The sequence below is a fragment of the Bos taurus genome, chromosome X (genome assembly GCF_002263795.3).
Source record: "Bos taurus isolate L1 Dominette 01449 registration number 42190680 breed Hereford chromosome X, ARS-UCD2.0, whole genome shotgun sequence".
NCBI lineage: Eukaryota > Metazoa > Chordata > Mammalia > Artiodactyla > Bovidae > Bos > Bos taurus.
This window is the reverse complement of record NC_037357.1, coordinates 14,009,273-14,022,195: the sequence shown is the minus strand read 5'-3', so window position 1 is coordinate 14,022,195 and position 12,923 is coordinate 14,009,273. Positions and strand designations below refer to the sequence as shown.

The window sequence follows — 12,923 nt, the reverse complement described above, 5'->3', positions numbered from 1 at the left end:
GACTGTGGCCACATCACTTAACACAGCTAACCCCTGATTTTCTCACCTGTAAAACAGGCTTAATAAAACCCACCTCCATAGGCTCACAGTGAAGATGAAAGGTTATGAAGTAACGAGAGCTCTTAACATGACCAAAGAGGTGCTCAACAAACACCAGCTTCCTTTCCAGTCCATACGGAAGCAGCATAAGGTGGGGGTGAGCTCAACTCTGCCCCTCCAATGTACTCGACCCCTCCACTACTGGAGGCCAAAAGGAGGGGAAGCTGGAGGGAGATATAAAGAGTGAGCGATGATCACCCCATTCCTCTCTGAGTGGGGAGCCATGGCACAGGGAAATTCAAGATGACATAAAACCCCCCAAATCCCATTTCTGGCCTATGAAGGTACTGGATGATATTGTCTTACCATTTCAATGCTATTCATCCTAAATTGACATCCAATCGGGTTTGCAAGCCCACACAGCACGTCGCGATGAGGCAGCCCCATAGACCATATACACAGTAGGAGGGGGCCATCCTGGACTTAAGCCCCAAACAAAGGCCTGGCCAGGCCACAGAAGAGCCAATGGGGAGAAGATTATCCACAGATGCTGGGGTAACAATATCCTGTGGATATGAGGAGGTGTTCCTTACCTTATACCCAAGGCGGGCCGCCCGTTGTAGGAGGGTCTCGCCAGCATTTTTGTTCACTATGAGACGACGAGCCTCTGGGGGAATCTGCCGGGCTGTGGGTGACTCAGAGGCCTCCTCTGGGCCAGCACTTCGGGACTTAGAGGGTGTGCATGGTTCTGTGGGCTTCGCTGGGGTGGGAGATTTGGGAGGGCGTGTCTTCTGCTGGCTCCAACGCCCTTTGCTCTGGAAAGCGGAGACACAGATCAGCACAACTCACCACCGCATTTCTACCCAGCGAGCAGATGCAGAATGGCTCAAGTCCTCAACCCCAAAAACCAAGCAATAACGAAGGGATTGCACACACAGCTCGAGGGGATATGCCAGCTTCTCTCACACACTCTGCACGCCTTCTTTACCTGCCTTGATCCCCATTTGTTGAAGTTTTTAACTAGTCACCTCGATAAATAAGCAGAAGCAAATTCTCAGAGTGAAGAGAGGTGGAGACAGCTCGCTGTGATGAAAGAGGCACAGCTGTGGAAGCCTTCACTCTGTTGCAAAAACCTTCCCCCAACATCCAACCCTCACCAGGCTTTCCCCACCTCCTAGCACACTGTCCCCCTGGCTCACACTCGTGCCCACCTGGGCTGGTGGAAAGTGCTCAGGCTCTCAAATCAGACAGACCAGCTTTTGAATCCTGCCTCTGCCAGCCACTAGCTGCAAGACCTGGGGCAAGACCCAACTTCTCAGAGCCTCACTTTCTCCCCAGCAGGGTCTTTGAGATAATGAGCTAGAGCAGCACAGAACAATGCACACGGTGGGTGCTCATGAAACATTACAGTCCTTTCCTCATGAATGACCCGTGCTTGTCTCCTTTCTTCTCCCATTTTGAACTAGAATATCCAGAACAGGTTCTCATGTCTGGCACACCATGGTTTATTGAGTCCATAGGGGCAGGTTACTTGTCTCTTTCAGATGAGAGGAGGGGACTTCAAACAGAAAGTAACTGCGTTTGAGGAGCTGTACTCAAGGAACCAGACCCAAGGTGCTTCATGTTCACCTGGATCTAAGTTTGATGATGAGATTCTAAACTTGTAGTTAATGCCGTAAGTGGACAAGACTTTGGGGGAGCCATGGGAGAGGAGGGTATGACTTGCACGTGGAAGGAACATGAATCACCGGGGGGCCAGAGGACAAGAATGCCCCCATCAGACTCTAAGATGACTGTGATGATCCCCACCTCCTGATATTCATGCTCTTGTGTAGCCCCTTCTGCACAGGAGAAGGCAGAGATGATGGTGTGTGACCTCCAAGGCCACGGCCTAAAAGATAATGTGGCTTCTGCTTTGCCCTCTTTTGAATCACTCATTCAGGAGGAAGCCAGCTGCCAGGTCATGAGGATAGTCAAGCATCCCTTAAGAGGGCCAAGGGGCAAGCAAAGGAGGTCCCCCACCAACAGCAAGCCTTGACTTGCCACCTATGTGAGGGAGCCACTCAAGAAGCAGATCCTCCAGCCCCAGTCGAGCCTTTGCATGAATGGAGCCCTGGCTGACACCATGACTGCAATCTCATGCATGGGAGACCCCAAGTCAAACACAGCAAAGCTGCTCCTGAATTCCTGACCCCAGAAACTATGAAATAATACATGCTTATTGTTGGGTTAAACTGCCAAAGCTTAGGGTAGTTTGTTGTGCAGTGCAATAGATAACTAGGAGGGCTTCCCAGGTGGGTCACTGGTAAAGAATCTACCTGCCAATGCATGAGACCCACATTTGATCCCTGGGTCGGGAAGATCCCCTGGAGTTCTCCCCTAGCTACCCACTCCAGTATTCTTGCTTGGAAAAATCTCATGTATAGAGGAGCCTGGTGGACTACAGTCCATAGGGTGGCAAAGAGTTGGACACGACTGAGCAACTGAGCACAACAGATAATGAATACATCCTACTTACCTAAATCCCTGAGAACATCAAGGGCTCCCTTAAATCCTGTCGTCTACAACACTGTGGTCCCCACTGCCCTTTCTCTACACACCCAGAACACCTAGTCTGAATCACATAATCCCATGCCTTATGCCTAACTGTCAACTTCCTTCTGTTGTTTCATGGGCAAGTCTGGCCTCCCCTGCTACATTTTAAGCTCCCTGGGGTTAGGGTTCATATTGTAGTCATCTCTTTTGTTCCTTACAGCAATTAACTTGGGGTTGGGCATGTCACTGCAGCAAACATTTGTTGACTTGATCCAGCTACACATAGAGCCCTGGGCAGCCAAAAGAGTTGCCTAGAAAGACACGAAGCCAGAAAAGAAACTGCACCAGGGAAAAGACATTGACCCAGGGCATTTGTTTCCTCTGGTAAACTGCAAGAAAAGAGCTGCTCTCTGTCCACGTCCCAAAAGGGCAGAGAGGTATACCAGCTAGCAGGAAGGCCCTGGCTATGAGGGTAGAGTGTGGCTTTTTTGCCAGGAGAACAGAGGTGTACAATGGTAATACTGGAGGATGCTGGGTAAAATGCCCAGGTTGTTGCTAAGCCAAGTGAGGAGCCAAAGGGTGATTCCCTGTCAAGGGGCCAGAGCTGGCAGAGAAAAGGGAGCCTGCCAGAGAGAGGGAGGAGCAAGACCCCCCTGCCCTGCCCCTGGCTTGGAGCCCCTGTGGGAAGAAGCCTTTGGCTGATGTGCCAGCTTCACTGTTGCAGGCGCGTCTCCGCCCCCCCTGCCTTGCTTCTCACTACAAAGCACTGTGCCATGGGGCAACTGGAGCAGGTGGTGGTGACTGGGAAAGAAAGAAAGGCGGGAGGGAGAAAGGGAGACCCTGGGAAGGCACAAAATCTCTCTGGGAGAACATTCCAGTGGACACACTGCCAGGCAGAATTACCAGACAGAAGCATCAGCATGTGCTGCTGAGTGTCAGGTGGCTCGTCACCTTTGTGTGGGATGGAGTCATGTGAGTGGGGAAGAGCAGGGGATGAGGACGTCCACCTTCCACCAGAGCTGCTCCGGGTGGCACCGTCTTCCTGCCTAGCCTCGCCCTACCCCAGCATCACCTGAATGCAGACAGAAGCCACCCATTCACAGGGTGGAGGCATATGGAAAGGGTAGGTGCTGGGGGTGCCCCAGGGGCAGCCAGGCCTGCCTCATGCCCCAGGTCTGTCACTCGGACCACCAAGTAACCTCGAGCAAGTCCCTGAACCTCCCCAAACCTTGGTTTCCTCACTATAAAATGACGACAAGAGGGCCCACCTCTGACAGCTGCTGTGGGACCTGAGTGTTTGTGTGAGCAGAGCACCTGGCCCAGAGCAGACGCCCCGGTTCCTGCCTTGGCCCCTCTGGAGTCTCCAGGAGCTGGCCCTGCTACCTGGCCTTCCTGTGTCTCTGTCCCCTCATTCTTGCCTTGGTCTAAGCTCAAGGGTTTACACCAACCTCAGAGACAGCACTTGACCATTATCAAAGCCTTTCACATCCATTGCCTCCTTTGCTCCCCTAAGCACCCTTGTGGGATGGAAAGGACTGGAAGTATCATCTCCTTTTTTTAAAGATGAAGAAATAGGCTTGAGCACTTTGTTTGCGCTGAAATCAGATTCCAAAACAAGGATGGGGGACTTGAGCACCTGGGTCTCCTACCTTTTGCCAGTGCCACTCAGGGACCCTGCTCTGGAGCTGGCAAGAGCCATTAGAGTCACAACCACCTAAACCAGCTCATACGACCTTTTGATTTTTGGTTATCAAGACAAACACATATTACAGGCAAACATCTGAACCTGAGCCTCGCATCTCTCAAACATCCTCGCACCTCCAGGATGAGAGGATCGTGGGAGTTTCTTTTTTTCAATTGCATGGTGTGGAACTGAACACCAATGCCATGAACATCAGAACCCAAAGAGACATCAGTTTTGAACGGGGTTCTAGTGCCCTTGCTTGGCTATGGATTGGTAGGCACTCATGAGAAGCACAGAAACTGAGGAGTGGAGTTGGGAAAGTACAGATATGACCAGTCCAAGTGGAATTCCTTCAGCCCCACCCTCAGGCAACCTTTGTCTGGATATCAACATCCCTGCTTCTACAAATTGTTTTCTACCTTGATTGACTCAGAAAACTTCCTAATTGGTTTCCAGTGAGTTAAGCCCAGACAAAAGCTTTTTGATTGGACGTTAACAAGCTATTCAGGCTAACATTCTGCCATATTCTTTAACTCTTCCCTTACTCTAAGCAGATCCAAGGATTGTTGAGGCAAATTCATCCTGGGCCAAACCCTACAGTTTGTAGATGCTTATTATTAGCTCTGACTTCAGTACCCGTTCTTCAAATCTACAGCCCAACCCTTCTAGAATTAGTTTAAAACACTGTAATAAATATGAGTTAATTCAATCCCCCCATGCACTCACTCGGGCTTCCCTGGTGGCTCAGACATTAAAGAATCCGCCTGCAATGTGGGAGACCTGGGTTCGATCTCTGGGTCAGGAAGATCCCCTGAAGGAGGGCATGGCAACCCACTCCAGTATTCTTGTCTGGAGAATCCCATGGACAGAGGAGCCTGGTGGGCTATAGTCCATGGGGTCGCAAAGAGTTGGACATGACTGAGTGACTTACACTTTCACTTTTTCTGTTCATGCACTTACTCACTCGCTCAGAAGACTGTTCCTCAAATGGGAAACACGCCACCCTAGCCCAGTCTCCACCCCCAACTTCTCTGGCTGATAACATACCTTTGCATCTTCTGAGACCGTCACCATGTGCTTGGTCTTGCACTTTCGTTTTCCTGATGGCTTTTCTGAATTTTCAAGGCAGGCTGGCTCCTCAAGGTTGTTTGGGAGGAAACCATTTGGTGAATCTGAGATCCCCTGGGCTTTGTTGGGCAAGAGAAGGTTCCTGTTCCGGAGGCGGTGCTCTGGGCTCTGGGAGGAAGTCTTCTGCTTACGGGCCTTTAAATCTGCAGGAAAGAATGGATGTCAGGCAAATGGCACACAGAAAAGCAACGCCTTCCTCTAAGTTGAATCAGAGGACTTTGGGGATTAGAATCTCAGGACAAAGTTGTGTAACTATTCCCTACCAGTATCTGGTGCGGGGCTGCCTATTCCACTAGATGCTTCTCGAACAGACACTGTGCTTCCACATCAATGTCCCTCCCCTCCAAGCAGAAGACAACTCCCAGCCTTGCTAGCAGGGGGCGGCCCATCTGGCTGTCCCAAAGATGAGGGTCTATTTAAAAGGAAATCAGAACTTTCCCAGCATTTCCCCCCTTTGTCTCTTTCTCCACTCCAATATGAAACAAAGCTAGCAGCTCTCCTGAAGTGAAGCATGTAGTACACTAGGGGCGAGTAAATGGGAGAAGGCGTCCCTCACAGCCTTAGCTCTACCCGCCTGCCTGTCCTGTTGGTCTCTCTCCAGGCACACAAAGATGAAAGTGGCACAGAAACTCCCTGAAACCAGAAGCTGCCACAGGCCAACTTAACTGAGGGGCAGTCACAGAAACCTGCTGCCCTCTGTAGCTGGAAATCAAGTCACTGGGGCATACTGAGCAACATCTCTAGTTCTAGTCATAGCTCGCTGAAGAGAGCACATTCCAATTTCCAGAAGGCCTGCTGGGAACTCCATACCAAGAGCTTCATAAAGCAGGGTCAGTCCTAAGCCCCATGGGGTGGGGCTGGACAGATTGAGTTGATCCTTATCTCTTAACATGACTGTTACATGGCATGGCCATTAGCTGTGTGGTTGCTGAGGGCAGGTCATAATCTCCGGGAGCCTAGTTTCCACGTCTGTAAAATGAGGAGGATAGAATCCACACCACCCTTTTATAAAGTGTAAGGCATCATTACTGTGTTAGTTAAGTGTAAGCATTTAGGCAGGACCATGCCCATGTAGTCTTTATCTCCCCGCCAGGACTGGCCACCATGCCTAGTGAACAGTGAAAGATGAATATGTCTCTGAAGTAACTGCAGCCTCAGTTTCTCCAAGTTGTGAAATGAGGGGGTTGTGCAAGATCCAAGAGTTCTCAACCCACCTCCCTTGACCTTGGCTTCTCTTATGTGTGACATTGCCAAGGGCAGACCTAGATGGAGGAGCCATCATCACAGCATGAGGAATTCTCCACAGGTCACACAGAGCTCTCAAAAGGCCAGCTGTCACAGCCCCCCATTCTCCCAACTTTCCCTAGTCCACCAGTGGGTCCCCACCTCTGCCTAAAAACTGCTGTGCTGCTGTTTACAATAGCCAGGACATGGAAGCAACCTAGATGTCCATCAGCAGACAAATGGATAAGAAAGCTGTGGTACATATACATAATGGAATATTACATAGCTATTAAAAAGAATGCATTTGAATCAGTTCTAATGAGGTGGATGAAACTGGAGCCTATTATACAGAATGAAGTAAGTCAGAAAGAAAAACACCAATACAGTATATTAATGCATATATGTGGAATTTAGAAAGATGGTAATGATGACCCTATATGCAAGACAGCCAAAGAGACACAGATGTAAAGAACAGTCTTTTGGACTCTGTGGTAGAAGGCAAGGGTGGGATGATTTGAGAGAATAGCATTGAAACATGTATATTATCATATGTGAAACAGATCACCAGTCCAGGTTTGATACATGAGACAGGGTGCTCAGGGCTGGTGCACTGGGATGACCCTGAGGGATGGGATGGGAAGGGAGGTGGGAGGGGGGTTCAGGATGGGGGACATATGTACACCCATGGCTAATTCATGTGAATGTATGGCAAAAACCACCACAATATTGTAAAATACTGAGCCTCCAATCAAAATAAATTTTTAAAAAAAGAACTGCTGTACTGGATGGCTTCTAATGGCACTTCAAGCCAGCACACTATCAACCAGGCCTTTTAATGTAACCAGTTTGGGCTGAGGCAAAAGAGGAAGGAACAGAAGCGAGTCTTGTGAGGACCTCAGGAAACATGGGGAAGCCATATTACAGCATTCAATGCCGCAGGAAAAGCAGCAGCCCCTTCCCATGTCCTCAGGGCAGGGTAGGCTCTGGAGTTTATTCGACACTGGTGGAGCGCCCTCATGGTAGCACCGAAGGGAACTGGGAGTGAAGGTAGCAGGTATGTGAGTGGCAATGGTTCTTCTTATCCCCTCTGCAAATCAAGGAGAGACCCAAGCCCAGGATGAAAAGAAAGATCATGAGGCTCACACGGGAGTTGTCTGGTCTAGTTTGGTCTCTGCCTGACTCTGTGATGTCAACCTGAAAGAGGGGAGTAATAGGAGGAAGTGGAGCTTCTGGAGAAGAGAGATGTTTGCCAGGCAATTCCTTCAAGAAGAGTTAGCATCACATATAGAGAAGATCGTAGGCCAAACCCAACAGACTCAACTCAAAACCCATAGATACACACATGGAGGGAGAATGATCTGGTTTCCAAACACTGGAGGTGACCCCACAACCAGTAGGATGCCTTGCCGAGTGAGTAGTGCTCCTATGCTTCTGGGGGTGGTTATGTTGAAGCTGTCAAGAGTGCTGTGGTTATACAAAAGTGAAGTGAAGTTGCTCAGTCATGTCCAACTCTTTGCGACCCCATGTTTTGTAGCCTACCAGGCTTCTCTGTCCATGGCATTTTCCAGGCAAGAGTACTGGAGTAGGTTGCTATTTCCTTCTCCAGGGGATCTTCCCGACCAAGGGACTGAACCTGGGTCTCCCACATTGTAGGCAGATGCTTTTACTGTCTGAGCCCCAAGGAAGTGGTGATACAAAAGCTCCTCTTTATCCTAACAGAAGTGGCTGAGGCCAACTGCTTGACAACTCACTCCTGACCAATCAATCCATCATGGCTCTGGCAGAAAAATGGGAAAGTCATCCCTACTCTCACACGGTTGACAAAAACTGGCTCAATTACTCTCTTAAGTGTGAGGATAGATATAATATACATCTCTACTTAAACAGGGCCAGAGATGAGGGTTAGCCTTCTTGGCATTATAGCAAACCCAGAATATACTACCCACTCCAACATGGTTGTTCAGTTTTCACTAATAATGAGACTGCAGATATTTACTAGCAGCTCAGGATGAATACATTATAGGAGACAATCAATTGTTGCTTCAAGGGCAGAGGTCAGAGAAAGAGAGTGAAAGACAGAAGTGTTTTCACTGAACCCAGAGATGTGCTTTTCGCTCATCTAGAAATCCACTACAGGAATGGGCCTGAAGAGCACTTAACAGAACAAACTGGTATCGGCCTTGGTGACAGTCTGTGCCTCCGTGATTGCGTATTATAGCATCTGACGTGGCCAAAGAGAGCCTGGTGTTCTCCTCGGGCTCCCCACCTTTCCAGCTCAGGTCCGACAAAAATGATGCCACCTCGGGTCATGTCAAAGCTTCACTCTGCCTCACTAACCTTTGTGGCTTTAACCAAGAAAGCCAAGTTGTGCCTGCTTCTACTTGAACTTCTTACGCTGGGCTGAGGAAACCATTGTACTTCTTTTTAACTTTAGGGGCTGGAGGCATCCCAGGAAAGGCAGCCAATGCCCTCTTTCTTCTCGGACCTAGGATTCTAGGAGAGAAAACCCAACCTCCCACGAGACCCGACTCCCTCAAGCCAACCAGAGAACTGCCTGGTAACCAAGGACATCACTGTGGCCATGCCCACATGTTCAGATTTATATATCTATATATATACATAAAACTGGAGGGCTTGGGCATACACGTCCTCAGCTCACCTGCAGGTCAGTGGGAACTTATTCAATCTCAACCCCAAGCCAAGACCTTGGGATTGCAGTTGAGTGACCCCCTCTGGCAATTGGCACTCATAGCACCAGGTTTCTCTGGGTGCAGAGGCCTTTGGCAGGTGGAGAGGAGGCAGGGGTGGGAGTACCCATGATGCCTGAGGGTCCCCAGAAGCCAGAGTCACTGTGGCTTGGGGACAGGTGACAGCAGCTGCCTGGGGCAGCGGCCCCTGGCCAGCCTTACCTGCTCTCCCTTTCCGCCGCTGCTCTTCCTCCTGCTCCGTCAGGTACTCCCCAGTCTGGTATTTTCGGCTCTTCTGCCGTCTCCGTTTCTTCCTCTTCACCAGGCCCTCCTCCTCGTCCTCCTCCTCCTCCTCATTGGTGTCCCACATTTGCCGGGCAGCCTCTGTTCTCCAGGGCATCTCCCGGGCTCGCCATAGGTGCCTGCGGCCCTGGCTTAGCAGGGTCTTATCTTGGGCATGGTGGCTGCGATACTGGGTGTCCCGCTGGGTCTTTCTCACCTTTCGACGCTTGGCCGGTGTGGGAGTCACTTCCTCTTCCTCCTCTGTGGGGAAGACTTCCTGGCATCCCATGTCACTGTCTGCCATACCAGCAAAGGAGCTACAGATGCTTCCTGCGGGTGGGATGTACAGAGGACGGTCATGCATCTCTTCAAAGGACTAAGAGTTTGGTGTCGAAGCAAGTGCCCTGGATTAGGAGCCAGCAGGTCTGGGTTCGAGTTCAGGCTCTGCCAGTTATTGGCTGTATGCTCTGGGAAAGTTCCTTCACTTCTGTCTCCTTGTCTATAAATTGAGAATACTGTTCTGAGCCTTACTGAGCTCACAGGACTGTTCAGAGGCTCAAATGAGATAATTCACTGCAAAGCGCTTTACACAGTCCAATAGTTACACAACTGTCGAGTATCCAAACCACACACCCTTCCTCATCCGTGCTGCCACTTTCATTCATTCCACCAACTCCTACTTAGTGCTCACGAGGTGCCAAGAGTTGTGGGAGGGGCAGGAGAGGGCCACAGGGTTTACTAGAGGGTAAGGGAGGGCAGACTGACATGGCACCCCACCCCGGCTCACTATGTGACCCCCAAACTTGCTGACAGATCCACCCTGCGCAAGTCGAGTTATCTCTGAAGGCTCTCAGGAAAAGTGAAGCAAGGAGCCCCTTTCCTGTGACAGTCTGGCTTAGGCCCGCCCAAGTGCTCCAGAGCCAGGCCCCCTTCCCTTACATTGACCCCACCTTCTATTGAGCAGCCACGAGTCCAGGGGTGGAGCTTTCTCCTCAGCTCAGCTCCACCCCCACCCCGCTGCAGCTGTGCCTCACCGCTGGGCAGGCACTTCCTCTCCTCTCACCACCACCCCAGGACGATGGGACCTTTCCTGCCCTCTTCTGCCACTGGCCCAGAGGCCATTTTCCTCCCAACTCCTACCCTCAACTCTGCTGACAAGCGCAGTCCTAAGCTGGCCCGGCTCAACGGTCCAGGAGATCTGACATCGTCCTTGGACGTGGCTCTGAGACACCACCAGTTTTCTCTTAAGACCCAGCTATTAACTCAGCAATCCCCAAACCCAAGTGAGGTCAGCAGAAAAGAAATGGTTCAAGGGAATTCCCGGGTGGTCCAGTGGTTAGGACTCCAAGCTCTCACTGCTGAGGGCCTTGGTTCAACCTCTGGTTGCGGAACCACACGGAGCAGCCAGAAAAAAAGAGAAGAAATGGTTCGAGGCAAACACAGTGGCACTGGACCAAAGCTTCAAGTCCCTCAGTCAGACCACTTAAAGACAGCAAATGTCCAGCAAACTTTCCATTATACAGACCAGGCAGGGAACGCAGTGTTCTAGTTAATCTAATATTCTGGTTAATACAAATCACCATAGAGATCACCCAGGGATCACCAATTTCTAAAGAACCAAATACACTATGCTGTGTTTAACACTAAAATGGCAATGGCTGTAACGTAATGGCTCTCTGATGATTCAGAGGACACTTCAGGATTTGTCAAGGCCTCCAGGCTGTCATTACAGACCCCAATTACCAGCGTGCTCTCTGTGTGTGGAGGTGCTCGTTAACAGAATGTCAGATAACTGAGTTTACACTGTGCCTGCTTCTCCATTCCATTCACTTTGCCTGGATATCTGGGTGAACCCAGGCAACCATTTCTAGCGCTAAGTACCAACTTAGAGGCTAGCAGACAAGAAGAGCGCCTGACAAGAGCCATCCTTTCTTAGACACTGGGGGCTGACTAGTACAAATTCAGGGGACCAAGTGTGATTCTCCTAGCCCTGACGACTCAATGACTGTTTCCAATTTTGATGATGCTTGTCACATGGGGCAAGAGGAGAGAGGCCCAAAGATTAAAATGTCTGTGCTGGTAACTGGCCCCAATAATCAAGAGATGCCAAGGCCTGGAGTAGAACCAGTTTTCCTGAGTGGCACAGGCTTTTCGTCTTTCCACCACTGGCTGCCAATAAGAGGTGTCAAATCCCTGTTCTCAAAAGCTAAGCAAATCGTCCTAAAATTGTGGGCAATGACCCAGCTCCTACCCTAGCCTCTCTTGTCTCTGCAGAGAGCTGGGCATCTTGGCACAATGAATGAAATTCCCACCTCTCCACTTAGGCCGATGGCAAAATGGCTCCACCAGATTTCTACCTCTCTGCGGAGAAGTACCAAGATGGGCCTCAGCCTCAGACTCACTCACCAGACTGACTGCGCGTCCGGGTGCTGAGGACCACAGGGATGAAGTCACGGAAACTGCTCTTTGCTTTCTTCTCTAAGGAACCTGGAGTGGTGTGCAGTTTCAGGGCAGAAGGCAGAAATATCACAATCAAAGTCTCAGCACAGGAAAGCCCCCCACCCTTGCCCTGAAAGGCTCAGATGGAAAGCTCAAGGGAGGGTTTGTGTTCTGCCTGCATTACATTTATTAGCTCCCCCTATGCTGCTATCAGGGCTTCCCTGGTGGCTCAGTGGTAAAGAATCCATCTGCCAATAGAGGAGATGTGGGTTTGATCCCTGGGTCGGGAAGATCCCCTGGAGAAGGAAATGGCAACCCACTCAGTATTCTTGCCTGAAGAATCCCATGGACAGAGAAGCCTGGTAGGCTATAGTCCATGGGGTTGCAGAGTTGGACATGACTGAGCACACCTACATGCTGCCACCATTTAAGTATCTCTTTTAGAAAAGGAGCTTTTCCTGGCAGTTTTTGAAAACTGGGAGTTGGGTCATTTTGGCTGACACCAAAAAAGGAAATGCATGGCATCAATGACCTGGCACACCACAGAGTGGAAGGCCTGGCTGCCTGGACGACTGTGAGGCTGCTGCACCACCCCAAAATTCTAACTGAGCTGGAATAGGTCCCAGAGAAGGGATCTTGGGGGACTGAGCAAGGCAGGAAGATGGGAGCAGGACGTGGCAGATGGCAGAAAGCTGCTATATAAGAAGAGACTATAAAGGGGCAGGCCATCTCAGACAGGAAGGCTGTGAACACAGGCTACTATGGGCGGGACTACGCGGGCTTCTCTCTGCAGAGGATGCCAAGGAACTATCACTGGCATAGCACATGCATTACGTACACACCTCCCTGCCCCAAACATCCTGTATGTCCCTAAACAATAAGGGTTTACGATTTCTCTAGCCATG

The 12,923-nt window shown here is 50.3% G+C and overlaps 1 protein-coding gene across 3 annotated transcripts in view; it reads right to left on the bottom strand.

Moving 5' to 3' along the window:
- The window catches only part of BCORL1 (BCL6 corepressor like 1), a 60,559-nt gene that overhangs the window by 15,771 nt on the left and 31,865 nt on the right, over positions 1 to 12,923 (bottom strand). For all 3 annotated transcript variants that reach the window (XM_005227504.5, XM_005227505.5, XM_002699518.6), the window contains 4 exons: positions 11,986 to 12,066; positions 9,520 to 9,909; positions 5,306 to 5,529; positions 633 to 854 (listed from right to left, as the gene is read on the bottom strand). In XM_005227504.5, coding sequence (XP_005227561.1) covers positions 633 to 854; positions 5,306 to 5,529; positions 9,520 to 9,909; positions 11,986 to 12,066 — 917 coding nt within the window. The remainder of the gene's footprint in view (positions 1 to 632; positions 855 to 5,305; positions 5,530 to 9,519; positions 9,910 to 11,985; positions 12,067 to 12,923) is intronic.